Below are 19,650 nucleotides of genomic sequence, written 5' to 3'. Positions count from 1 at the left end.
CCTTGCTTTTGTCCATTAGCAAATACTTATTGAGCACATGCTTATGCTATTTTCTAGTGACAGGAAGAGAAGTAGAAGAACAAAACAAAGATCCTTGCCCTTGTAGATGGAAGAAATATTGGGATCAGAAGGCAGAGAGCCAGATCCACAGACAAGGTAGGAAAACAGCCAGTCAGTCTCTCTGCAGTTGACAAATGCAAGTGAGGAAAGGAAGAGGGGCGATGGGTGGTGGTGGGGGGGTGGTGGGGAGAGTCAGGCAGGAGGATGTTACAGGGTGAAATAATGAAGTGAGAGAAGTCCCACTAGGCAACATGACATGAAAGAGGGCAGAGGGTAAGTCTGGGTGTATTTGCAGCTAAAGATGCAAAAAGGTGAGGTGGAAAGAGGTCTGATCTATTGGAGGAATCTGATGGGGATTAAGGAAAGTGAGAGACGGGGCAGAGAAGTCAACTCAAAAAATAGCCTTATCAGGAGTTTGTCATTTTAAGTGAGGCAGGATCCCGAGGGCAGGATGGGGTAGAGAAGCGTCCTGGTCTATGTCCCTAACGGAAGGGTCACTGGTTTCTGTTTTCAGCATGACTGTAGAGATGCCAGGGCTGAGAAGGGTCTCTTCTGGGAGCTCTCTGCAATTATCCCAGCTGAAATGAGGATGGTTGAAATGAACAAGGAAATGGGAGAAGTGACAGGATAGACAGGAATATCAATCAGTAGCACTGGCAAAGTGGAGGCTGAGAAAATGTGTTGTTATGTAGATGACTCCTGTGCAGCTGGAGGTGGGGGTAGGCATCACCACTTTTGGAATGAGAAGACTGGAGGAGTTGGAGTGGGGAGAGAGGCCTGGGGTCAGATTCAGTCATGTTCACTTAGTCAAGATCTTCCTAGGTGTACCAATGGGAAATGTTACATGAATAATGCAATATTTGGTCTGGAGTCACGGGAGGGACCTGGGTGCAAATTCTGGAGTTGCCAGATCCTACTTGAAGCTGAGATAACCAAGAGGGTGATGGATTCAGCTGGAACAGAATCAGGACTGAACCCACAGACACCCCGTATATTAAGTGTCATAGTTTGTATGTGGGGGAAAGTGCTTACCTTCATCCACTTTCTGTTTTGTTTTTACGAACTGGTGTTTTGTCTTAGTTTTCTTCTGCATTTGTAATGGAGTACCTTCTTCAGCTCAAGTTTCTTTCTTTTTCATGGCTCAATGCTATCATTTTAAATTCACTAAAAATTCTGTGTTTCCAGGACAATATTCCGGATGCTATGTGTAACAGAACATCAAAGCAGGACCCATTCTTTCTTTTTCACTTTGGCTCTTGAAATGGTTCCATTTCAAGGCAATTTATCCCATAGAAATTTCAAAGGAATTGGTTAGAACCATTTAGAAGGCTATCAAAGAGCTGTCCTCTCTGATGGTATGAGTGGGTTAGGGTATGTGGAGAAATATGTGAAGTGACATTGAGAGAGAGAAATTCAGGGGTGCTGTCTAAGAGGACAAGTATAGTGCACCTGCTTTTCACCTTAAACTTAGATTGAGGCTTTCAGTGGGAGTTTTGTTAGAGCAGTTAGATGACAACAAACTGGTCCCTGTCCCAAGCCTGAGAAATTTAAAGGTTAAGAGCTGGGTTACCCAGCTGAGATAGCAAAGGATCAAAAAGTACTGAGAGGAGAGCATGCTGGTAAAAGGAGGTGATGTGCATTCCATGGTTCCCACCTGGGTCATATGCAGGAGAGAGCTGGCTTAGAGTCATTTCAGGTCATTTTTTCTTTTATATGAATTGAGTATTTACTTCAAAGTGTGACATTTCAAACTTCTATTTAATAACTTCTCCACATACCTTTACCTACTCAATATACTTTTAGCAGCACTGGGGTTTGAACTCATGCTTGCTAGGCAGGTGCTGTTACCACTTGAGCCACTCTGCCAGCCCTTCCCACCTATTAATAGTGATCAGACGCTTCATTGAGAAAAACTCTTTACTCAACACAAATCATGTTAAAGTTTCCACAGCTAAAGATTTTGTTGTTTAGAATATTTTCTGTTTCTTTTTTTCTTGGTGGACTGGGTTTGAACTCAGGGCCTTCTACTTGCAAAGAAGGCACTCTACTGCCTTAGCCACCCCTCCATTCCATTCTTCTCTGGTTATTTTGGAGACAGGGTCCTGTGAACTATTTGCCTGGACTAGTCTTGAACTGTGATCCTCCCGATCTCAGCTTGCCAAGTAGCTAGGATTATAGCTGTGAGTCACTGGTTCCCAGCTCAGTTTCTTTCTTTCCTCTTTAAAGGTTTTTTTCTTTTTAAACATTATACCTTTTAAAAGTTATTCTTAGCATATTATAGTTGGGATTCATTGTGACAGTGACCTAAATGCTTAAAATAGACCTTAATAAGATTCACCGCCTCCATCTTTCTTCTTTATCCTTCCAAAATTGTGCCTTTTAACTAGCATACATAGATAGTGTGGGGTGTTTCATTGTGATAATTCCATAGATTTGTACAGTGTACTTAGTGAGCAGAAAATGAAGAAGCCAGCGAGAGAGACGGAGAAAGAATCTGCCACCTTTGTCAGCAGCAGGTCTTTATTAGGGAGAGGAGATCTGAGAAGGACCCTCAGCCTCACAGTAACACTCTGAGAGGGGCGAGGCAGCCTCTCTTACAGGCTGGGGTTTGATGCATCCTGTGGTTGGAAAAGGGAGGGTGGAGGGGGATAGAGATTAGAAAAATGACGCAAAGGGGGGATGAGGAGAGGCGCCGGACTTTAACGGGAAGGTCAGCGAGGCTGGGCAGCCAGCCATATGTGTTGTTTTTCTCTGGCTCTTTTATGGGAGGTAGCCTTGTTTGTATCGTTTTTGTGTCTCTCGATATTCCAGCATTCCTGGCCTTTTATATATATCGCTGGTCTGCCTACTTCCTGCTGGTCAGGTACAATGTGGGGGGTTGTCGAGTCTGGAGAGTTGTAGAAGCATGATGGCTTTAAATTGCTCCCTGGGGTAGCCCGAGAAACGGCAGTAACACACTCCTGCAGAAATCTTTGGAGGATATTAATAAGACTTGGTAGAAACATGAAAGCCAGAGAACACGGATGAGAGGAACTGCCAATGGAGTGAGCCATGGGTATAAGGAGGAAAGAATATCAGTAGGTTGCGAGGATGGTAGCTGTTGTGCCCTATCTTTAAGTTTTTTATTATGTCTCTGACAGTGTCAGATTTATTGGCAAAGAAACAACAATCCTCCCCTAAGAAGAGACATAGCCTGCCCTTTTCAGCTGTGAGAAGATCTAATCCCCTCCTGTTTTGTAGGACGACCACTGCTAATGAGTCAATCTGATCCTGGATTGCAGACATCTGTAAGACAATGCTATTAAGGCTTTCTTTTAGAGCTGTGAGTAGTTTTTGGAATTGGCTGATTGAAACCCCTACTCCATCTATCATGTCCCAATCCTGGTTAAGAGGTGCAGTTCTCTTTTTGTGCATATAAAGCTGACAATGGGGACAGGAATGATTTCTGAGTCAATAGTGTAGGAGACAGGGGGAATCAGAAAATCAGAAAATCCAGTTAGCAGGCAGACACGTGTATGCATGGTAGGGGGGAGGCATCCCATTAATTCGAGAGAGAGGAGGGGTTCTAGCCAGTTGGCATTTTATTTTCCTTTGGTATGAGTGAAAGGAGATGGAGAGGGGAGGCCGTTAAAAGGGGTTGTAAGAGAGGGGAAGAAGCACTAGTGGGTGTGGGGGAGTCCATGATAAGTCGGTGGGTTGGTGGATAGAGGAAAAGCCAGAAGTGAGGTGTGAATAACAGTTTGCAGTTAATTTTAGAGAAGGGATTTGGATAGAGTCTTGTTATGTTAAAGACTAAAATAGCATTGAGGTAGAGTCTCCTGTTACAGAAGTCTGATATGGCTGTAATGAAGTGTCCCTGAAGGGAGGGGATGAAAAGTAGCTGAACGAAATTTTATTGTCCTTTTCCTATCTACCTATCTATCAAAAAAGGCAGGTATGTTGGGGTTGACAGTGAGGACAGGCATGTTAGGACCAGACCATTTCCCTTCTTGTAGGTGGCTTACTGGAAACTCCCCACCCCAAAGACTAACAAAGGGACAGTTGTTAACCTTTATCTCCCTGGATTGGTGCCAAGAATAGTTGAGCAGACAGTAACCTAACTATAACTTATCTTTCTTGATTGCCCAGTAACAATATTTGTTTATGACCTTTTGGTACTCTTTTATTAGCCCCTTATATTTAGCCCAAGCCTGTGTGAGGCAGTGGGCTCTAGCTCTCTTATTGATAGTGGGGAAAGCTTTAATCTATTTTGCTGAGGTGTTAATGAAACTAGAAGATATCTGATGTGCTTAACGGGGGAGAATATTAGTAAAAGTCACTTGCCAGTCTGACCCAGGTAAGTGACCTCTTGCCTGATGGGTGGGAAGGGGGCGGGTCAGATGTTTGATAGGGGGTTAGTTTAGGAGCATATGTTGCAAGAGGATGAGATTTCCTTTAGTGTTTTGTGGACGTTAGGATTAGGAGCAATATGAGTTTTAATAAAATGGAGTAAAGACAGAGGGTAAGAGTGGAAAACTTGGTGGAGGGCAGTTAGTATGGGTTTAGTCTGTAGTTCTGGTAGAATAATGGTATTGTTAAGAAACCAGTATCCTTTGTGTTAGCTATCCCACTGAGTTTTTAATAGTTCAATTTTTTTTTGTGTGTAATTATAATGAATTGGTAGAATGACCTGGCGTGGAAGTCATTTGTTGGGCTGCCTGTTTAGCTGTGGTGCCTGTCAAATTATGGCTAATAGATGTGAAGGTGTTACCTTTTTGATGTTCCTTACAATGAAGGATGGCAGCTATGTGAGGGAGAGTGTCCGCTAGTAAAAGGGCCATAATATGTTTTGATTGGCAATTGGGGATCCCTTAGTTGTTAAGAAGCCCTGTTCTTTCCACATTTGGCTATTAGAATGGATGATATTGTATGTATATTTTGAGTCTGTATAAATGTTATTAACGGTCTTGTATTTTGCCTTTGTAATGCTCGTGTAAGAGCATACAGTTCTGCCTGTTGGGAGGTAGTCGTAGGAGGGCTACTTGTTTCTATTATGGCATATGTATTATTGTTTGGGTGTCCCTGCATATCCTGCTCTAGCTGCAGTGGTAGTGGGGGCCTTTGTATAGCTACCGTCTATAAACCAGTTGGAGCATCAGGTATGGGGGTGTCTAGGATGTGAAAAAGGTAGTAAGTCAGTCAAAAAATACCTCAATACAGTCATGAGCTGGGGGCTCTGGGTTAGGTGGGATGTTTGAGGGTAAGAGGGTAACAGGGTTTAGTCACTGACATCACCAGAAAGTTACATGAGGTTGTAAGAGAAAGGACTGTGAGATCTGAACATGAGATGTGCAGATGGAATTAAAAGCTTTGTGGCTAATTAAGTCTTGACTGTTGTGAGATGACTAGACTGTCATAGGTAAGTTGAAAGTTATTTTTTGAGCTTCTGGTGTTAAGGGAGCTGCTGTGGCCAATACTTTTATTGGCCACTATAAATGGGGTTTAGTTGTTTTGAGAGGTAAGGCTATAGGAACTATTGAATCTCCTGCCCTTTGGGCCACCAGGCCCAAAGCTTGGCCTTTGTCTGAGTGTAGGTATAGACAAATAATTTTGTTAGGATTTGGGATGGAGAGTGCAGGTGTCCTTGATAAAGCTTGTTTGAGGAGATTAAAAGGGGTCAGGAGGTCCCTGGGGCAAAGTAAAGTCTAATGTGGGTCCCCTCTTGCAGCCTCATATAGTGTTTTTGCTATTATTGAATAATTAGGAACCCAGATTCTAAAATACCCAGTTAGCCATAGAAAAGAAAGGATGTCTCTTTTTGTCTTAGGGGAAGGAATTTGGAGTATGGTGGTTTTCTCTTTTGAGGTATTTGACAATATCCTGAAGTTAATAAAAGTCCCATGAATGATACTGAAGTTGAGATAACTTGGGCCTTATTTTTTGATACCCAATATCCCCAGTGTGTTAATGAATTAAAGAGAATAATTGTGTGGGTTTTACATAAGGATTTTGAGGGGTTACATAGAAGGAGTTCATCTACATATTGGTGAGCTTGCTTGGTAAAGACTGAAGGAATTGAGATCTTGCTGTAAGGCTTGGCCAAAAAGGTGAGTGGAGTCACTGAATCCCTGGGGGAGGACTGTCCAAGTTAATTGTTGGGTGTGATAAGTAATGAGATCTGTCCACATGAAGGCAAATATGGGTTGGGAGGAGGGATGTAAGGAATCATAAAGAAGGTGTCCTTGAGATCTAGGACTGAAAAGAAAGAGTTTTGGGGAGGAATCTGGGGGAGAGGAGTATAAGGACTAGGCACATTAGGATGAACAGGGTTAAAGGCAGCATTGATTTTTTTTAAGTCTTGGACTAATCTAAAGGAGCCATTGGGTTTTTTAACTGGGAGGATTGGAGTGTTGTAAGGGGAGTTAACAGGGATTAAGAGATGAGAGGTTTTGAGTTGATCTATAATTAATTTTAATCCCATATGTCCCTCCTTGCCCAAGGGACATTGTGGGATGACGATGAGGGTGGAGGGGTCTTTATGAGTAATCTTACAGGAGTATGATGTGAAGCTATGGAGGGGTGGGATGTGTCCCAAATTTGGGGATTGACTTCTGTAAGAGGTGGGGAGAGGTTTTGGGCTGTGGAAGGTCCTGTATAGGGAGAATAAATTGTATGTGCTGGCCAGAATTAATGGATGGGATAAAAATGGTGGTTTTGAGTATATGGAGTATATTCATCTTAATTTTGGAAAGGGACAAACTGGGATGACCAGGAAGGAGTGTGTAAAGGACTTAGTTCCAAAAGTACAATAGAGAGGGGGTGTTATGCTGGGTGTGTTTGGTATGCCATCTACTCTCACAACATTCGCTGGTAAATGGATGGAATTGGAGAACATCATTCTGAGTGAGGTTAGTGAAGGAGGACTTTTTAAGGGCACCCACATATTTGGTGAAAACTGATCTGGATGCCCCAGTATCAAGAAAGAAAGAACTATGTTTTCCTGATAGTGTCTCAGTTACCCGTGTATCAGTGGACTTGCCAGTGGTGGGGACTTTATGATCCGGGTCTTATCAGTCTCCTAGTGGAAACATTGGTATTGGATCCTCAGTTGGGGGGCTATTAAGAATTTGAGGCTGTACACGTGGAAAAAGCTGTTTTCCCTGTGGACAGTCCACCCTCCAATGTTCCCATTGTCAACATTGTGGGAAGGCCTTGTTGGTGGACATGGATTAAGGCAAGATTTTGCCCAGTGTCCCTTGTTTCCACACTTGAAGAAGTCCCCAGAGGGCTGTTAGCCAGGTCCTTTGGGTAGGTTTTTTAGGGTGGTATGGGGTGTCTGCTTTTGGTTTTGGAGTATGGAGGTCAGCATCTGATATTCTGTGCAGGTATTTTTGTCCCTTAATTGTTTGGCTTCCTCATCCCTATTGTTAAAAAACTCAAAGGCTCTGTTTATTCATATTTGTTGGTGAGTCTGGGGGCCCTTTTCAAGTTTTTGGAGATTTCTTCAGATGATGTCTTGAGCTGACTAACTAATAACGGAGAGATGTAAGAAAATACGGCCCTCTTGGGAAGTGAGGTTTAAAGTAGTATATTTAATCATTGCTTCCATGATGTGATTAATAAAGAGGGTGAGGTTTTCATCTTGATAGTTCCATTGAGGCTCAGTCTTAGGTACTGCCTCAGTGGCAGGGGGATGTCTATTGGGATGCTGTCCATGGAGTTGATCAGTATGCTGCTCTTCTGCCTTCCATGTTCCCTCCTTTTCATCCTCCATGAGAGTGTCATTAATAATATTATAAATGTCACCCCATGTGAGGGCACAGGCCTGGAGTAAGATGGAGGAATTTTTTATGGTATCTTAGATTGTCGTCTGAAAAGGAGCCCAATTGTTGTTTGATTTGGGAGATATCTAACATAGAGAAAGGGACATGGTCTCTGACTATTCCTTCCACTTGTGCCACCTCTCATAGGGGAAGAACTGGGGCTGGAGGGGAATGTGTAGATGTGGATAGTTGTAGGAGTGTGGGAGTGTTTGTTTGGGATTAGGTGTGAGTTGCAGACAAAGAAAGGGAAGGGGCCGTGATTGAGGAGGGGTCTTCTAGGGAAAGTTGGGAGGAAGAGTCTTCTGGAGAGGAGAAGGAGCTTGGAGGAGTTGGGTTGGGGGAAGGGGAGACCAATAAAGAGGAGGTCCATTAGCGGGATCTGGATCAAAAGTTGATGGAAAGGGACTGGGAGCAGGAGCTGAGGGGGAGGGGTGAGAATCAAGAAGAAGGACTTTGAGGGGGCTGCAGTTTGAACAAAGGGAAGGTCTGGATTTGAGATGAAAGAAAGCCTGAAGATAAGGGGCCTCTTGCCATTTGCCATTTAAAATTGTCAAGATCTTGGAGAAAATTGGGATCAAAAGTGCCAAATTTAGGCCATTTTGAAGAGTTATCTAATCTATATTGTGGCCAAATTTGTGTGGAAAAACAGATGAGGTATGTTTGTTTTAAACTCTTTAGGCCTAATTTTGTGAGGTTACTCAGGAGACACCTCAGGGGTGAGTCAGAGGGAATTTTAGAGTGAGTATTACCCATGGCTGGGGTCAGGAAGTTTTCTTTATGGCATCTCCCACAGAAAGCTTACAAAACCAGAAAAAATGAATCTTGGGCAGTAGGCAGACGTCTCTAACCTACATAGCCAAGGGCCAGACTTGGGGGGTAGAGGGGGCAAATGGCTGGAGTAAGAGAGGGATGGGGAGAGACAAGAACAACGAAGGTGCCATGGAGTGCCAGACAGAGAGTCCAGGTCTTACCCATCCCTGTAGAAACTGGAGCCAGTGTTGAGTGTGTGGAGTGGAATTGGTGAAGGGCCCTGAAGGAGGTCTCAGAGGAACAGGAAATTAGGGCTTATGTATGACCAAAAGGTCAGGCCCCAGAGCAGTGTGGCTATTACGTAGAAAAAGCCTACTAACAATAATTTTTGGGCTCAAGTCCAATCAGAAGGGGTAGTTGCTCCCAACTCTGTGCCTAAAAGAACTGTCAGTATGATGGTGAGGCTTAGCAGAACTCATAACAGTGATAGAAGATAGGGAGAGAAAGAGTTTTGTAGAGGTTGGGCAGTTTGAAGATGGAATTGGGCACCAGCCATGTCCCTCTTGGGAGCTTATGCACCTCTTGGCCCTAGTGCATCCTTATAAGCCCCAGATCTGAGACCCTGTGGGGGTGCACCATTGACCATATAAGGATTGCCACGAATGGAAGTAGCCTGAGCTTGGCATTCCCTCACTTGAAACTCTCTCCCGGGTTTGAGCACCAAATGAAAGGAAAATGCAGAAGCAAGAGAGAGAGAGAGAGAGAGAGAGAGAGAGAGAGAGAGAGAGAGAGAGAGAGAGAGAGAGACCTAGAAATAATCTGTGACCTTTGCAAGCAGCAGGTCTTTATTAGGGAGAGGAGACCTGACAGGGTCCCTCGACATCAGAGTAACACCCAGAGAGAGCCAGAGCACACCTCTCTTACAGGCTGGGGTTTTAAGCACCCTGTGGAGGGAAAAGGGAGGTTGGAGGGGGATGGGCATTAAAAATGATTGTGAAAGGGTAATGGGGGAAGGTGCTGGACATTATCGGGAAGGTCCATGGGGCTGGGCAGCCATATGTGTTGTTTTTCTCTGGCTCTTTTATTGGAGGTAGCCATGTTTGTATTGTTTTACTGTTTGTCGATATTCCAGCACTTAGAATAAGTTCACTCCCTCCCTTATATTCCCTTACCCCCTCCCAAGAAAGGACCTTTAGTGTCTATGGGCAACACATTGTGGTAGTTATTAAGTTTGTTTTATAGATTGCTGTGGTGGTATAAGAGTATAAATTTGTTCACTGTTACCAACCTTTGTCCTGCCTAGTACAGGGGGTAGAAGTGTACCTTTGTTAATTTATGTTCTGCTTTTAGGTTGAAGGATAGGGAGCTTTTCTACTATCTATCAGTAACTGTTAGCTCAGCACATATGGGGTTGCTGTGTCTGTTGCCTTTCACTGAGGTGCAGGCAGAGATGCTATAAAAGAGAGATACAAACACTGACTGAGCACAGGGGCTGCCTCAGCCTCATTCTCAGTGCAGACCATGCAGCTGGGTGCTGGGTGCATGGCCAATCAGAACCCAGGTTCCAACCATTTCTATACCCCACAGCCTCCTAGTCTTTCCCAGTCTTCCTGACTCTTGCTGGTGTAGCAACCAACTTCTGGTCCTGCCCTGCTTATCACATCAAGCCTACGTGTCACACAGATATCTCAGTCCTCCTCTGACTCTCTCCCTATGCTACGGTTTTGATTGCCACCCACCCCCAAAGTTCATGTGTTGGAAATTCCATCTCTAATATAATAGTGTGGAGAAGTGTGGTGAAATAAGAAGTGATAAGGTCTTGATGCTCTGCTCTCGTGATATACAGTAATGTACTTAGCTCGAGTGGGTTATTTATCACGAGAGTGCTGTTATAGAAGTGACATTGGCCTCCTCTTGCTCTTTCTCCCTTGTGCTCTTCTGCCCGTTCAACTTCCACCATGTTATGTTGCAGTGAGAAGGCCCTAGCCAGATGTAGGCTCCTTAATCTTATGTTTGCCAGATCTACATTTCTTTATAATATTTCTTTATAAAGTGCTCAGTTAGGTGTTTTCTTATAGCAACAGGAAACAGATTAATACAGGAGTGGTGGAAGTCATCCAATCCAAAATTACAACTTGCCAAAGTAAAGGTTTAGAAAAATGAAAGTATAAGTCACTAAAATGAAATGATGCTCAATAAAGTGATCCTATTTATGGTTAGAAACAAGCATATCCACTCAATAGTGTATAGCTGCATAAGGAGCCAGTGTGTGGGTGTGTTTGTGTGATGGCACTTAAAGAGATGGAGGATTTTAGTCTCTCTCCTTCTGTCCATCCCTTCCTTACTACTTTTCTTCCGTTCTTTCTCTCTCCTCTCATTTCCCCTCTGTACTCTTCTTTTCTCCTCCTCTTTCTCCTCCTCCTTCATCTTCGTTTTTTGAAACAGGGTCTCACTATATAGAGAGGCTGACCTTGAATCCGGATATTCTGGCCTTAGCCTCTTTAGTGGGAGATTATAGGTGTGAAACCAGCACACCTAGCTTATGTTTATTATTCTATTCCTGTAAAGGCTTATACTGTCCAAAAGACATAAAGGTTTCTTAGTTTCATTTTCACTTTCTCTCAGTGAGTATATTAACATCAACCAATGAGGTTCACCAGGCAAAGGTTGTTCATAGTTTTTTCCTTCATTCTGGGGCTTGCCACTACAAGCCTGAGGGAGGCTCTCTGTACCTCTTACCCTCTGTGCTTTCCCTAGGAGGACACAGCCTGTACTTTCTGGTGGAGGACAGGTGTGTACATGTCCTAGTTCCTGTGCTGTGGGTGTAGTGAGTGCTTCATCAGGCTCAGCATTTTCACCTTTCAGTGAAAACGTTGTATCTGATCTTTGACATCTGAAATCTCTTCAGTTCTGGTGAGTGAGAAAACTGGGTCTGTAGTGACTGGGTCTGGTTTTGTGCTTGGGGGCCTGAGAACAGTCCTGTCTGGGGGAGGGAACAAGTCAGTTCGTCATCTTTATACAACAGACAACCTTGAATGTGAAGAGACCTTTTGTTTTGAGAAAATTGAGAGAATATTTGGACTCAGCAGTGTATTTACGGGGTGTCTCCCATAGGAAACTATGCAGTGTTCATTATAAAATTCCTGGGTTTTCTGGCTCTAGCATTTCACTGTTGTGGAGTCATCTAAGAGCTCTGTGAGTTTTTCAAAACTAGTAACAATGCAAATAATGTTCTTCCATTGGCACATAAAGCAAATCTGTCTGTTGAGGTTCAGGTGACTCCCGTCCTTCTCCATACAAAGAACATGTTTGCCTCTGTTGTCACACTCACGGAAATGTACGTTAGATAAACGTGTCTGCTCTTCAAGATTCTCTAAGAACTCTCCTGGCTATAACACCTGCCTTGTTATGTCATTAATAGTCACTAGTAGAATCCTTAGCACATGTTCATTTTGTTTTGTTTGAGAGTCAGGTCTTTTTTCTTATTTTGAAAGCTTTTTTTGAAGGGCCTGTAGGATGGGGACATCAAGCACACCCTACTGGAAAAGCCCTGTGTTCATCCTTGAGCCAACATGATGTGTGTGGATATTTTAAAAAATTCTCAGTCTCCTGATATAATCTTCCTCACTTTTATAAAGAACAAATTGAAGACCCTACCAATAATATAACAACAATTATCTTGAGTTGGCTTGGTTAAATCAAAATGGAACTGTCTGTAGTTAATATGGAAAATTTAAGTTGCATTTACTTCCTTCCTAGAACACTTAGACTTATGTGCCTGATAACCACTCAGAATTTGCTACCATAGTGCAGTTACTCCTGCATTGACTTGTGTACTTGTTTATATTTCTTATGGAACACAGGCAGGCAGGATACCTGGTGACTTGACTCAGAACCTGTCTTGCCGTTGCCTTAATTCATGCCCTGATATCCTGCAGTAGTTGGGAAGTGAGTATGTCTGGAAGGCTTCTGTGTTCACTAAGGTGCTGGCCTGACAGAGTCATCCTGCAGCTTTCAGGAAAATCAGAAACTGATGATAAATTTCCCATTGTTGCTGTCAGAAATTGTCACAAACTCAGTGGCTGAAAACAACACTGCTTCAGCTCAAGTTCCCATAGGCAAGAGTGGCAGCAAGAGGAAGAGGTAGATGGAGCTAAGATATGGGGGTCAACAAAATTGTCTATGAAGGAGTGCATACATAAAGAAAATGTGGTATACATACACAATGGAATATCATTTAGCTAAAAAATAATAAAATCCTGTTCTGTGAAAACATGAATGAGCCTGGAACACATTATGTTAAATGAAATAACCCAAAGACAAATATTCATGTTCTCAACTGTGGAAGCTAAAAAAGTTAATCTCAGAGGACTAGAAAAATAGTGGTACCAGAACCTGAGAAGGGATGAGGAGAGGGAAGTTTTGCTCGTCAGCTTTCCATTACTGTGACAAAATACCTGAGATAATCAGCTTATAAAGTGGAAGGGTTTATTTAGCCCATGATTTCAGAGGGTCTAATCCATCATCAGTTGACTTTGACACTATGGACCTATGGTGGTGGTGACATATCCCCTTATGGTGGGGAGTGTATGGGAGAGCACCTTTCCTGCCTCATCATGACTAGGAAGCAAAGAAAGAATGAAAATGTGACAGGGCCCACTAGGGCCCACCTCCTATTTGTTCTACCACTTGCCAAAAAAGCCATATGTGAATGCCAAAGACTTCAACACATTGGCCTTTGGGGGACATTCAAGATGCAAACATCAGCAGGAGATAGAGAAGTTTTGGTGTATGCCTTTAGAAACGCAACTAGGTGGGAGGATTAAGTTCTAGTGATCGGGAGCCCAGAAGGGCGACTGTGGTTAATAACCTACTGTGTATTTGAAAATAGCTTCAGGAGAGGAATTTGAATCTTTCCAAAACCAACAAATAATGCATATTCGATGTTCTGGGTATGCTACTTTCTCTGTTGACCATTGGACATCGTATACATGTTTGGAAAGATCACAGTTGAACACTCCATGAATCTCTGCAGTAATCATGTAACAATTAGAAGCCCATAAAGTTATTGTCTTCCTAGTGTGGAGGTCAGAAGTCCAAAGTGCTAAAACCAAGTCCAGGTGTTAAAATCAAGGTACTAGCAGTACTGGATCCTTCTTCTGGGCTTTCTTTTTTTTTTTTTTTTTTGGTGCTACTGGCATTTGAACTCAGGGCCTCACACTTGCTAGGCATGGATCCTCCTTCTGGAGAGTCCAGGGCACAATCTGTTTCCTTGTCTTCCTCAGTCTATGGTTACCTGCATTTCTTGGCTCTCAGTAATTCTTTCATCTTTACTAATCTACACTCCAACTTCTGTTTTAGTCATTTCATGTCTGTCTTTTGTCTTCTTTCTTCTTCCTGCCTTACTCTTGTAATCTTGATGAGATTGAGCACACCTGGGTAGTCCAGAATATTGTTCCCATCTGAAGATCCTTAATTTAATCACATCAGTCAAGTATCTTTTTCCATGTAATGTTAGTTATTCAAAGGTCTGGGGTGTACAACGTGGATAACTTTAAGGACCATTATTCTGACAATTTAGGGACTACTTACAGTGTCTTGACTCCTAGACATAGAAACCAACAGCACAGAGAATATGCAGTGTCTTCTCCAGCAGTGGAAAGAAAACTCGCCATGAAGAAATTATTTAGAGTAAAATGAGTCAGTTGAGAGAATGTGTGTCAGTGTGGCCCTAGAGACCAATGTGTCTTTTCACCTGACCCCATGTTTCTGTTTCAATGCTCATTTCTCTTTACTTCTTTTTCTCTCTCCTTTACACAGACCGTCCACATTTAATTGCCATGTATCAGTCCATCCTAAACTTATTGAAAAATCTGACACAGGGGAATTATCAACAATTGGCTGCTGACTTTGAGCCTGAGTACTTCAAATTAATCAGTAAGTCAGGAGGCATCCTCTCTGCAGAATCCCTCAGAAGCATTCATGCAGCCCTGGAGGAGGGGAAAGTTGAAGATGTGGTGGATGAGATTCAACAATCACTTAACGCAGCAGAAAATGCTTCCCTGAATGTGGCTGTGATTGGAGATTCTGGGTCTGGGAAGTCCAGTTTCATCAATGCCCTGCGAGGGCTTAGTCACCAAGAGGAGGGATCAGCCAGTGTTGGGGTTGTGGAGACCACCATGAGGAAAACCCCCTATCAACATCCAAAATATCCCAAGGTGACCTTCTGGGACCTACCTGGAAATGGGAGTCCCAATTTTCACCCAGACACTTACCTAGAAACAATGGGCCTGGCTGAATACGACTTCTTCATCATCATTTCTTCCTCTCGGTTTAGTTTCAATGATGCTGACCTGGCCCAGAAAATCAATAAGATGGGGAAGAAGTTCTACTTTGTTAGAACCAAGGTGGACAGTGACTTATACAATGAAAAGAGAGCCAAACCAAAGTCCTTCCAAAGGGAGAAAGTTCTTCAGCAGATTCGAGACGATTGTGTGACTCATCTCCAAAACAATGGAGTGCCTGAGCCCCAGGTCTTCTTGGTCTCCAACTTTGACCTGGGTGACTTTGATTTACTAAAATTGGAGGAGACTCTGCTGAAGGAGCTCCCTGCCCACAAGCGCCATGTACTTGCACTCCTGATGCCCAGTTCCTCTGAAGATGCCATTGAGATGAAGAAAACCTTCCTCAGGGAGAAAATCTGGCTGGAGGCCCTGAAGTCAGCAGCTGTGGGCTTGGTGCCCTGCATGCCCTTCATCAGTGGCTTTGGTGTTGCTGAACAGCAAGCATGCTTGAAAGTTTACCGAAGCCATTTTGGTGTGGATAATGAGTCAATTGAAAAGATTTCTCAAAAGCTGGGTGTATCTGTGGATCACCTGAAGAATTTAATAAAATCCTCAGATTTCTGGCATCTTGTGAAGGATGACAGTATAGAAGCACAAGCCATGACTTATGCTGAGCTCTTGTGTTCAGTCACTGGAGGACCTGTGTCTGCTGTCATCCAGTTCTTTAAAGTTTACTTTCTACACATAAAATTCCTTGATACAGTGGCTGATGATGCTAAACGTCTCTTCCAAATGATGAAGCAATAGTGGTACATCTTACTTAATAGAATGGCAAATGGACCTTAGGTGTTGCATTCTCATGGTGGGAATGGGGGTCCTCTTCCATGTTGGGGAAGGCCATTGCTCCACTTGGGACCACAGTGCTGTGCATGAGTTACTTGGCTATAGCTTCTTTTTGCATTCACTGACCTATTTTGCTTGAACCATGATAGCAACACACATTTTACCTTCAATACTCTCTATGTGTTTGGAAGCAGTCTGCTTTTGCATCATTTACTCAGATAATATACAGCTTGTAACCACCAAAATGAGAATTTACATTGTTATGTTATAATTTTTCTCTCAGTCATCATCTCAATATCCTCTTTACCACAGTAAGCAAAGGTCCACAACTATGAGAACCTATCTAAACATATAATAAGAAGTTTAGTGTGAAAATGCGCAAGTCCAGGAGTGGAAGGGAAAAAATTAGAGAAATAGTATTGGATATTGTATTTCGAGGCAATGTTTTCTATTTATGGGAATTTCTCAACACTGCATGGGTGGGAGTCTAGTCAACAAGTCACCAGGAGGGGCAGGAGATGTGAGCAGGTAAAAGTGAATCAAGAGAGAGCCTGAAAACCAAAGATGAGTTGAACTCATGTAAAATGGTGTGTGTGAGTGTGTTTCTCAAATTCTTTAACTTAAAACTCTCATGTTGCACATAGCAAAAACCACTGATCCTGCCTCAAAACGTGCGGATTGTAATTACTGCTGTTACAGCAATTATACATATGGCTTTTCCTTCCTTCTTCCTCCTATTCATGGTATAGGGTATGCCAATACCTCTAGTGAGGTGGTTTTGAGAGTAATGGAGGGAGGAGCAGGTGCCTGGGGTCAGGGGAACAAGTCCCCTATTATGTCACCTTGATATTCTTTCTGGTTCCTGTTCTTATCCTGGAGCCATGCCTCTACATCAGAGGTTCTTAAATCTTTCACTTAAAAGTGGAAATAGTTTTTTTTTTTTTTTTTTTACAATATCCCTTAGGGATATTAGTAAGCTTCAACACAAAATCCATGTAGAGATACACAGCTATGTTTTATAAACATGAATTTCTCGTATTACTATTTACACCCATTGGACACACCCAAAAAGGGTCAAAGACAAGGTACTGGGCACCCACCCATGCTCCCTGCCCTAGTATCCTATTTTGACTCCTGAAGAAACAATAACATGAAGCAGAAGTATCCATCCAGCCACAAGTGAGATGTAGGGTTTAAACAGGAGGACAGAACCTTGTATGGTTGACATTTGCTCAGAACCTTGAGTGTTGGGGTTCACATCCCTCGTTCATCTGAGTCCCACTATTCTGAAGTCTTTCTCTGTGCTCACAGGAGCACAGGTGTCCTTCCCTTATTTATTTATTTTGGCTGCACTAGGGTTTAAATCTAGGGCCTCACACTTGCTAGGCAGGCACTCTACCACTTGAGTCACTCTGGCAGCCCTGCACTCAATTCCTTGATCACTGGGGTGCTTGCCTTTTATTCTCTTATGGGGGTAGCTGCTTAGTGCTCAGCCTGTCATTGGCCATTCATTCTCCAGAAACCTGGAATAAATGATACCAGATATGGGGGTGTGAGGTACACCACAATGGTCTGGAATGAGTCATTCTTCATGGTGGAAAGGAACTCTCTCTTAGCAACTTCATCCATCTCACTCACTCAGCCCTCAGTTATTGCTGTTTGAATTCAAGACTTTGTGCTTGCTAAGCAGGTGCTGTATTGCTTGAACTACACCTCCAGCCCTAGATAGGGTTATGTAAATGACCTGTGTGCAACAGGGAGGGTGGCATCACCACTATTGGATTGGAGAAGACTGGAAGGAGCTGGAGTGAAGAGAGGGATCTAGGGTCAGGTTCACTCAAGATCTTTTCAGGTATACCAATTACCAGAGGGAGATGTTGGATGAATAATGCAATATTTGGGTCTGGAGTCAGGGGACAGGCATCTATCTATCTATTTATATCAATATATATATCTTACATGCATGTATATATGTGTGCATATATACACATATGTGTATATTATATATACAAACACACACACATATGTACATTTACCTTGAAAATTCAAGACATGGTTTTTGGCAAATAACAAATATTGTACATTTTGGTTAAAATATAAAATAAAAAGAAAAAAACATTACAAATGTAGAAGAAGGCATATTAGAGTATTTACAATGGTTATTTGTGGGTATAAAAGTGCAAGAATAAAAATCCAGGTTTTTACTTTATAACCCCTTGTTGGTTAAATTATCATGCCCAGCAGATATTGCTTTGTAACTAAATATCCTGAGAATAAAATGTGAGAAGAAAGCAAAGAATGCTTTAGCATAAATACCCAAGGACTACTTTGGAGTTCAGGAATGATTGCTTTCCTTCTTGGAGATCAAAAGGGTGTGACAGGTGCCACCTAGAGTTGTGCTGGTGTTACAGCCTGATGAGCTGCAAGTGACAGAACTGGCTGTACCTGACTAATGGCCATAAAATTCTCTAGAATTTTAATATAGTTGAAGTCAGGTATTGTGATCCCTCCAGCATTGTTCTTTTGACTGAGTATTGCCTTGGCTATTCGTGGCCTCTTGTGTTTCCATATAAATTTAGTGGTAGATTTTTCGATCTCTTTAATGAATGTCATTGGAATTTTGATGGGAATTGCATTAAATATGTAGATTACTTTTGGGAGTATTGACATTTTTACTATGTTGATTCTACCAATCCATGAGCATGGGAGATCTCTCCATTTTCTATAGTCTTCCTCAATCTCTTTCTTCAGAAGTGTATAGTTTTCCTTGTAGAGGTCATTCACATCTTTTGTCAGGTTTACACCTAGGTATTTGATTTTTTTTGAGGCTATTGTAAATGGAATTGTTTTTATACATTCTTTTTCCGTTTGCTCATTGTTAGTGTATAGAAATGCTAATGATTTTTCTATGTTGATTTTATAGACTGCTACCTTGCTGTAGCTATTGATGATGTCTAGAAGCTTCTGAGTAGAGTTTTTTGGGTCTTTAAGGGATAGGATCATGTCATCTGCAAATAGGGATATTTTGACAGTTTCTTTACCTGTTTGTATTCCTTTTATTCCTTTTTCTTGCCTAATTGCTCTGGCTAGGAATTCCAGTACTATGTTGAATGGGAGTGGAGATAGTGGGCATCCTTGTCTGGTTTCTGATTTTAGAGGGAATGGTTTCAGTTTTTCTCCATTAATTATAATGCTGGCTATAGGTTTGTCATACATAGCTTTTATAATGTTGAGGTACTTTCCTTCTATTCCTAGTTTTCTTAGGGCTTTTATCATGAAATGGTGTTGGATCTTATCAAAGGCTTTTTCTGCATCTATTGAGGTGATCAAGTGGTTTTTGTCTTTGCTTCTGTTAATGTGGTTTATTACGTTTTTTGATTTTCGTATGCTGAACCACCTCTGCATTCCTGGGATGAAGCCTACTTGGTCGTGGTGAATAATCTTTTTGATGTGTTGTTGAATTTGGTTTGCCATTATTTTGTTGAGGATTTTTGCATCAATGTTCATTAAGGAGATTGGCCATAGTTCTCCTTTTTGGAGGTGTCTTTGCCTGGTTTTGGGATAAGTATAATACTGGCTTCATGAAATGTGTTAGGCAGTTTTCCTTCCCTTTCTATTTCATGGAACAGTTTAAGGAGGGTTGGTATCAGTTCTTCTTTAAAGGTCTGATAGAATTCAGCAGAGAATCCATCAGGTCCTGGACTTTTCTTTTTGGGGAGACTTGATTGCTGCTTCAATTTCATTTTGTGTTATAGATCTATTCAAGTGATTAATATTCTCTTGGTTCAGTTTTGGATGCTCATATGTATCTAGAAATCTGTCCATTTCTTTAAGATTTTCAAATTTATTTGAATATAGGTTCTCAAAGTAGTCTCTGATGATTTCCTGGACTTCGATGGTGTTTGTTGTTA

The 19,650-nt window shown here is 42.2% G+C and overlaps 3 protein-coding genes across 8 annotated transcripts in view; all 3 read left to right on the top strand.

Moving 5' to 3' along the window:
• Positions 1-223: 223 nt before the first annotated feature.
• LOC141417980 (interferon-gamma-inducible GTPase 10-like) lies at positions 224-18,470 on the top strand. The gene is made up of 2 exons (XM_074057568.1): positions 224-2,923; positions 14,433-18,470. The coding sequence occupies exons 1-2, from the start codon at positions 2,797-2,799 to the stop codon at positions 15,701-15,703; spliced, it is 1,398 nt and encodes a 465-aa protein (XP_073913669.1). The 5' UTR covers positions 224-2,796; the 3' UTR covers positions 15,704-18,470.
• Positions 2,812-19,650, top strand: part of LOC109680887 (interferon-gamma-inducible GTPase 10-like) — a 58,733-nt gene continuing 41,894 nt past the window's right edge. For 2 of the 6 annotated variants that reach the window (XR_012442594.1, XR_012442591.1), the window contains exons 1-2: positions 3,890-3,994; positions 6,045-6,146. The gene's annotated coding sequence lies outside the window, so the exon portion shown is untranslated. Of the gene's footprint in view, positions 2,924-3,300; positions 3,383-3,889; positions 3,995-4,257; positions 4,397-6,044; positions 6,147-19,650 lie in introns of those variants that run through there. The other 4 variants (XR_012442593.1, XR_012442592.1, XR_012442590.1 and 1 more) reach the window with 4 other exon arrangements.
• Positions 3,900-19,650, top strand: part of LOC109680884 (interferon-gamma-inducible GTPase 10-like) — a 105,913-nt gene continuing 90,162 nt past the window's right edge. Inside the window, exon 1 of the mRNA XM_074057571.1 lies at positions 3,900-3,994. The gene's annotated coding sequence lies outside the window, so the exon portion shown is untranslated. The remainder of the gene's footprint in view (positions 3,995-19,650) is intronic.

This window comes from Castor canadensis, chromosome 16 (assembly GCF_047511655.1).
Source record: "Castor canadensis chromosome 16, mCasCan1.hap1v2, whole genome shotgun sequence".
In the NCBI taxonomy this organism is placed as follows: domain Eukaryota; kingdom Metazoa; phylum Chordata; class Mammalia; order Rodentia; family Castoridae; genus Castor; species Castor canadensis.
Note: the sequence above shows the minus strand (reverse complement) of the source record. Positions and strands in the feature narration are given on the sequence as shown.

Coding starts and splice junctions, on each gene's coding strand:
- LOC141417980 (XM_074057568.1), top strand. CDS start 2,797: ATGTGTTGTTTTTCTCTGGCTCTTTTATGGGAGGTAGCCTTGTTTGTA. Junction 2,924..14,432: donor GCCTACTTCCTGCTGGTCAG/GTACAATGTGGG, acceptor TCCTTTACACAG/ACCGTCCACATTTAATTGCC.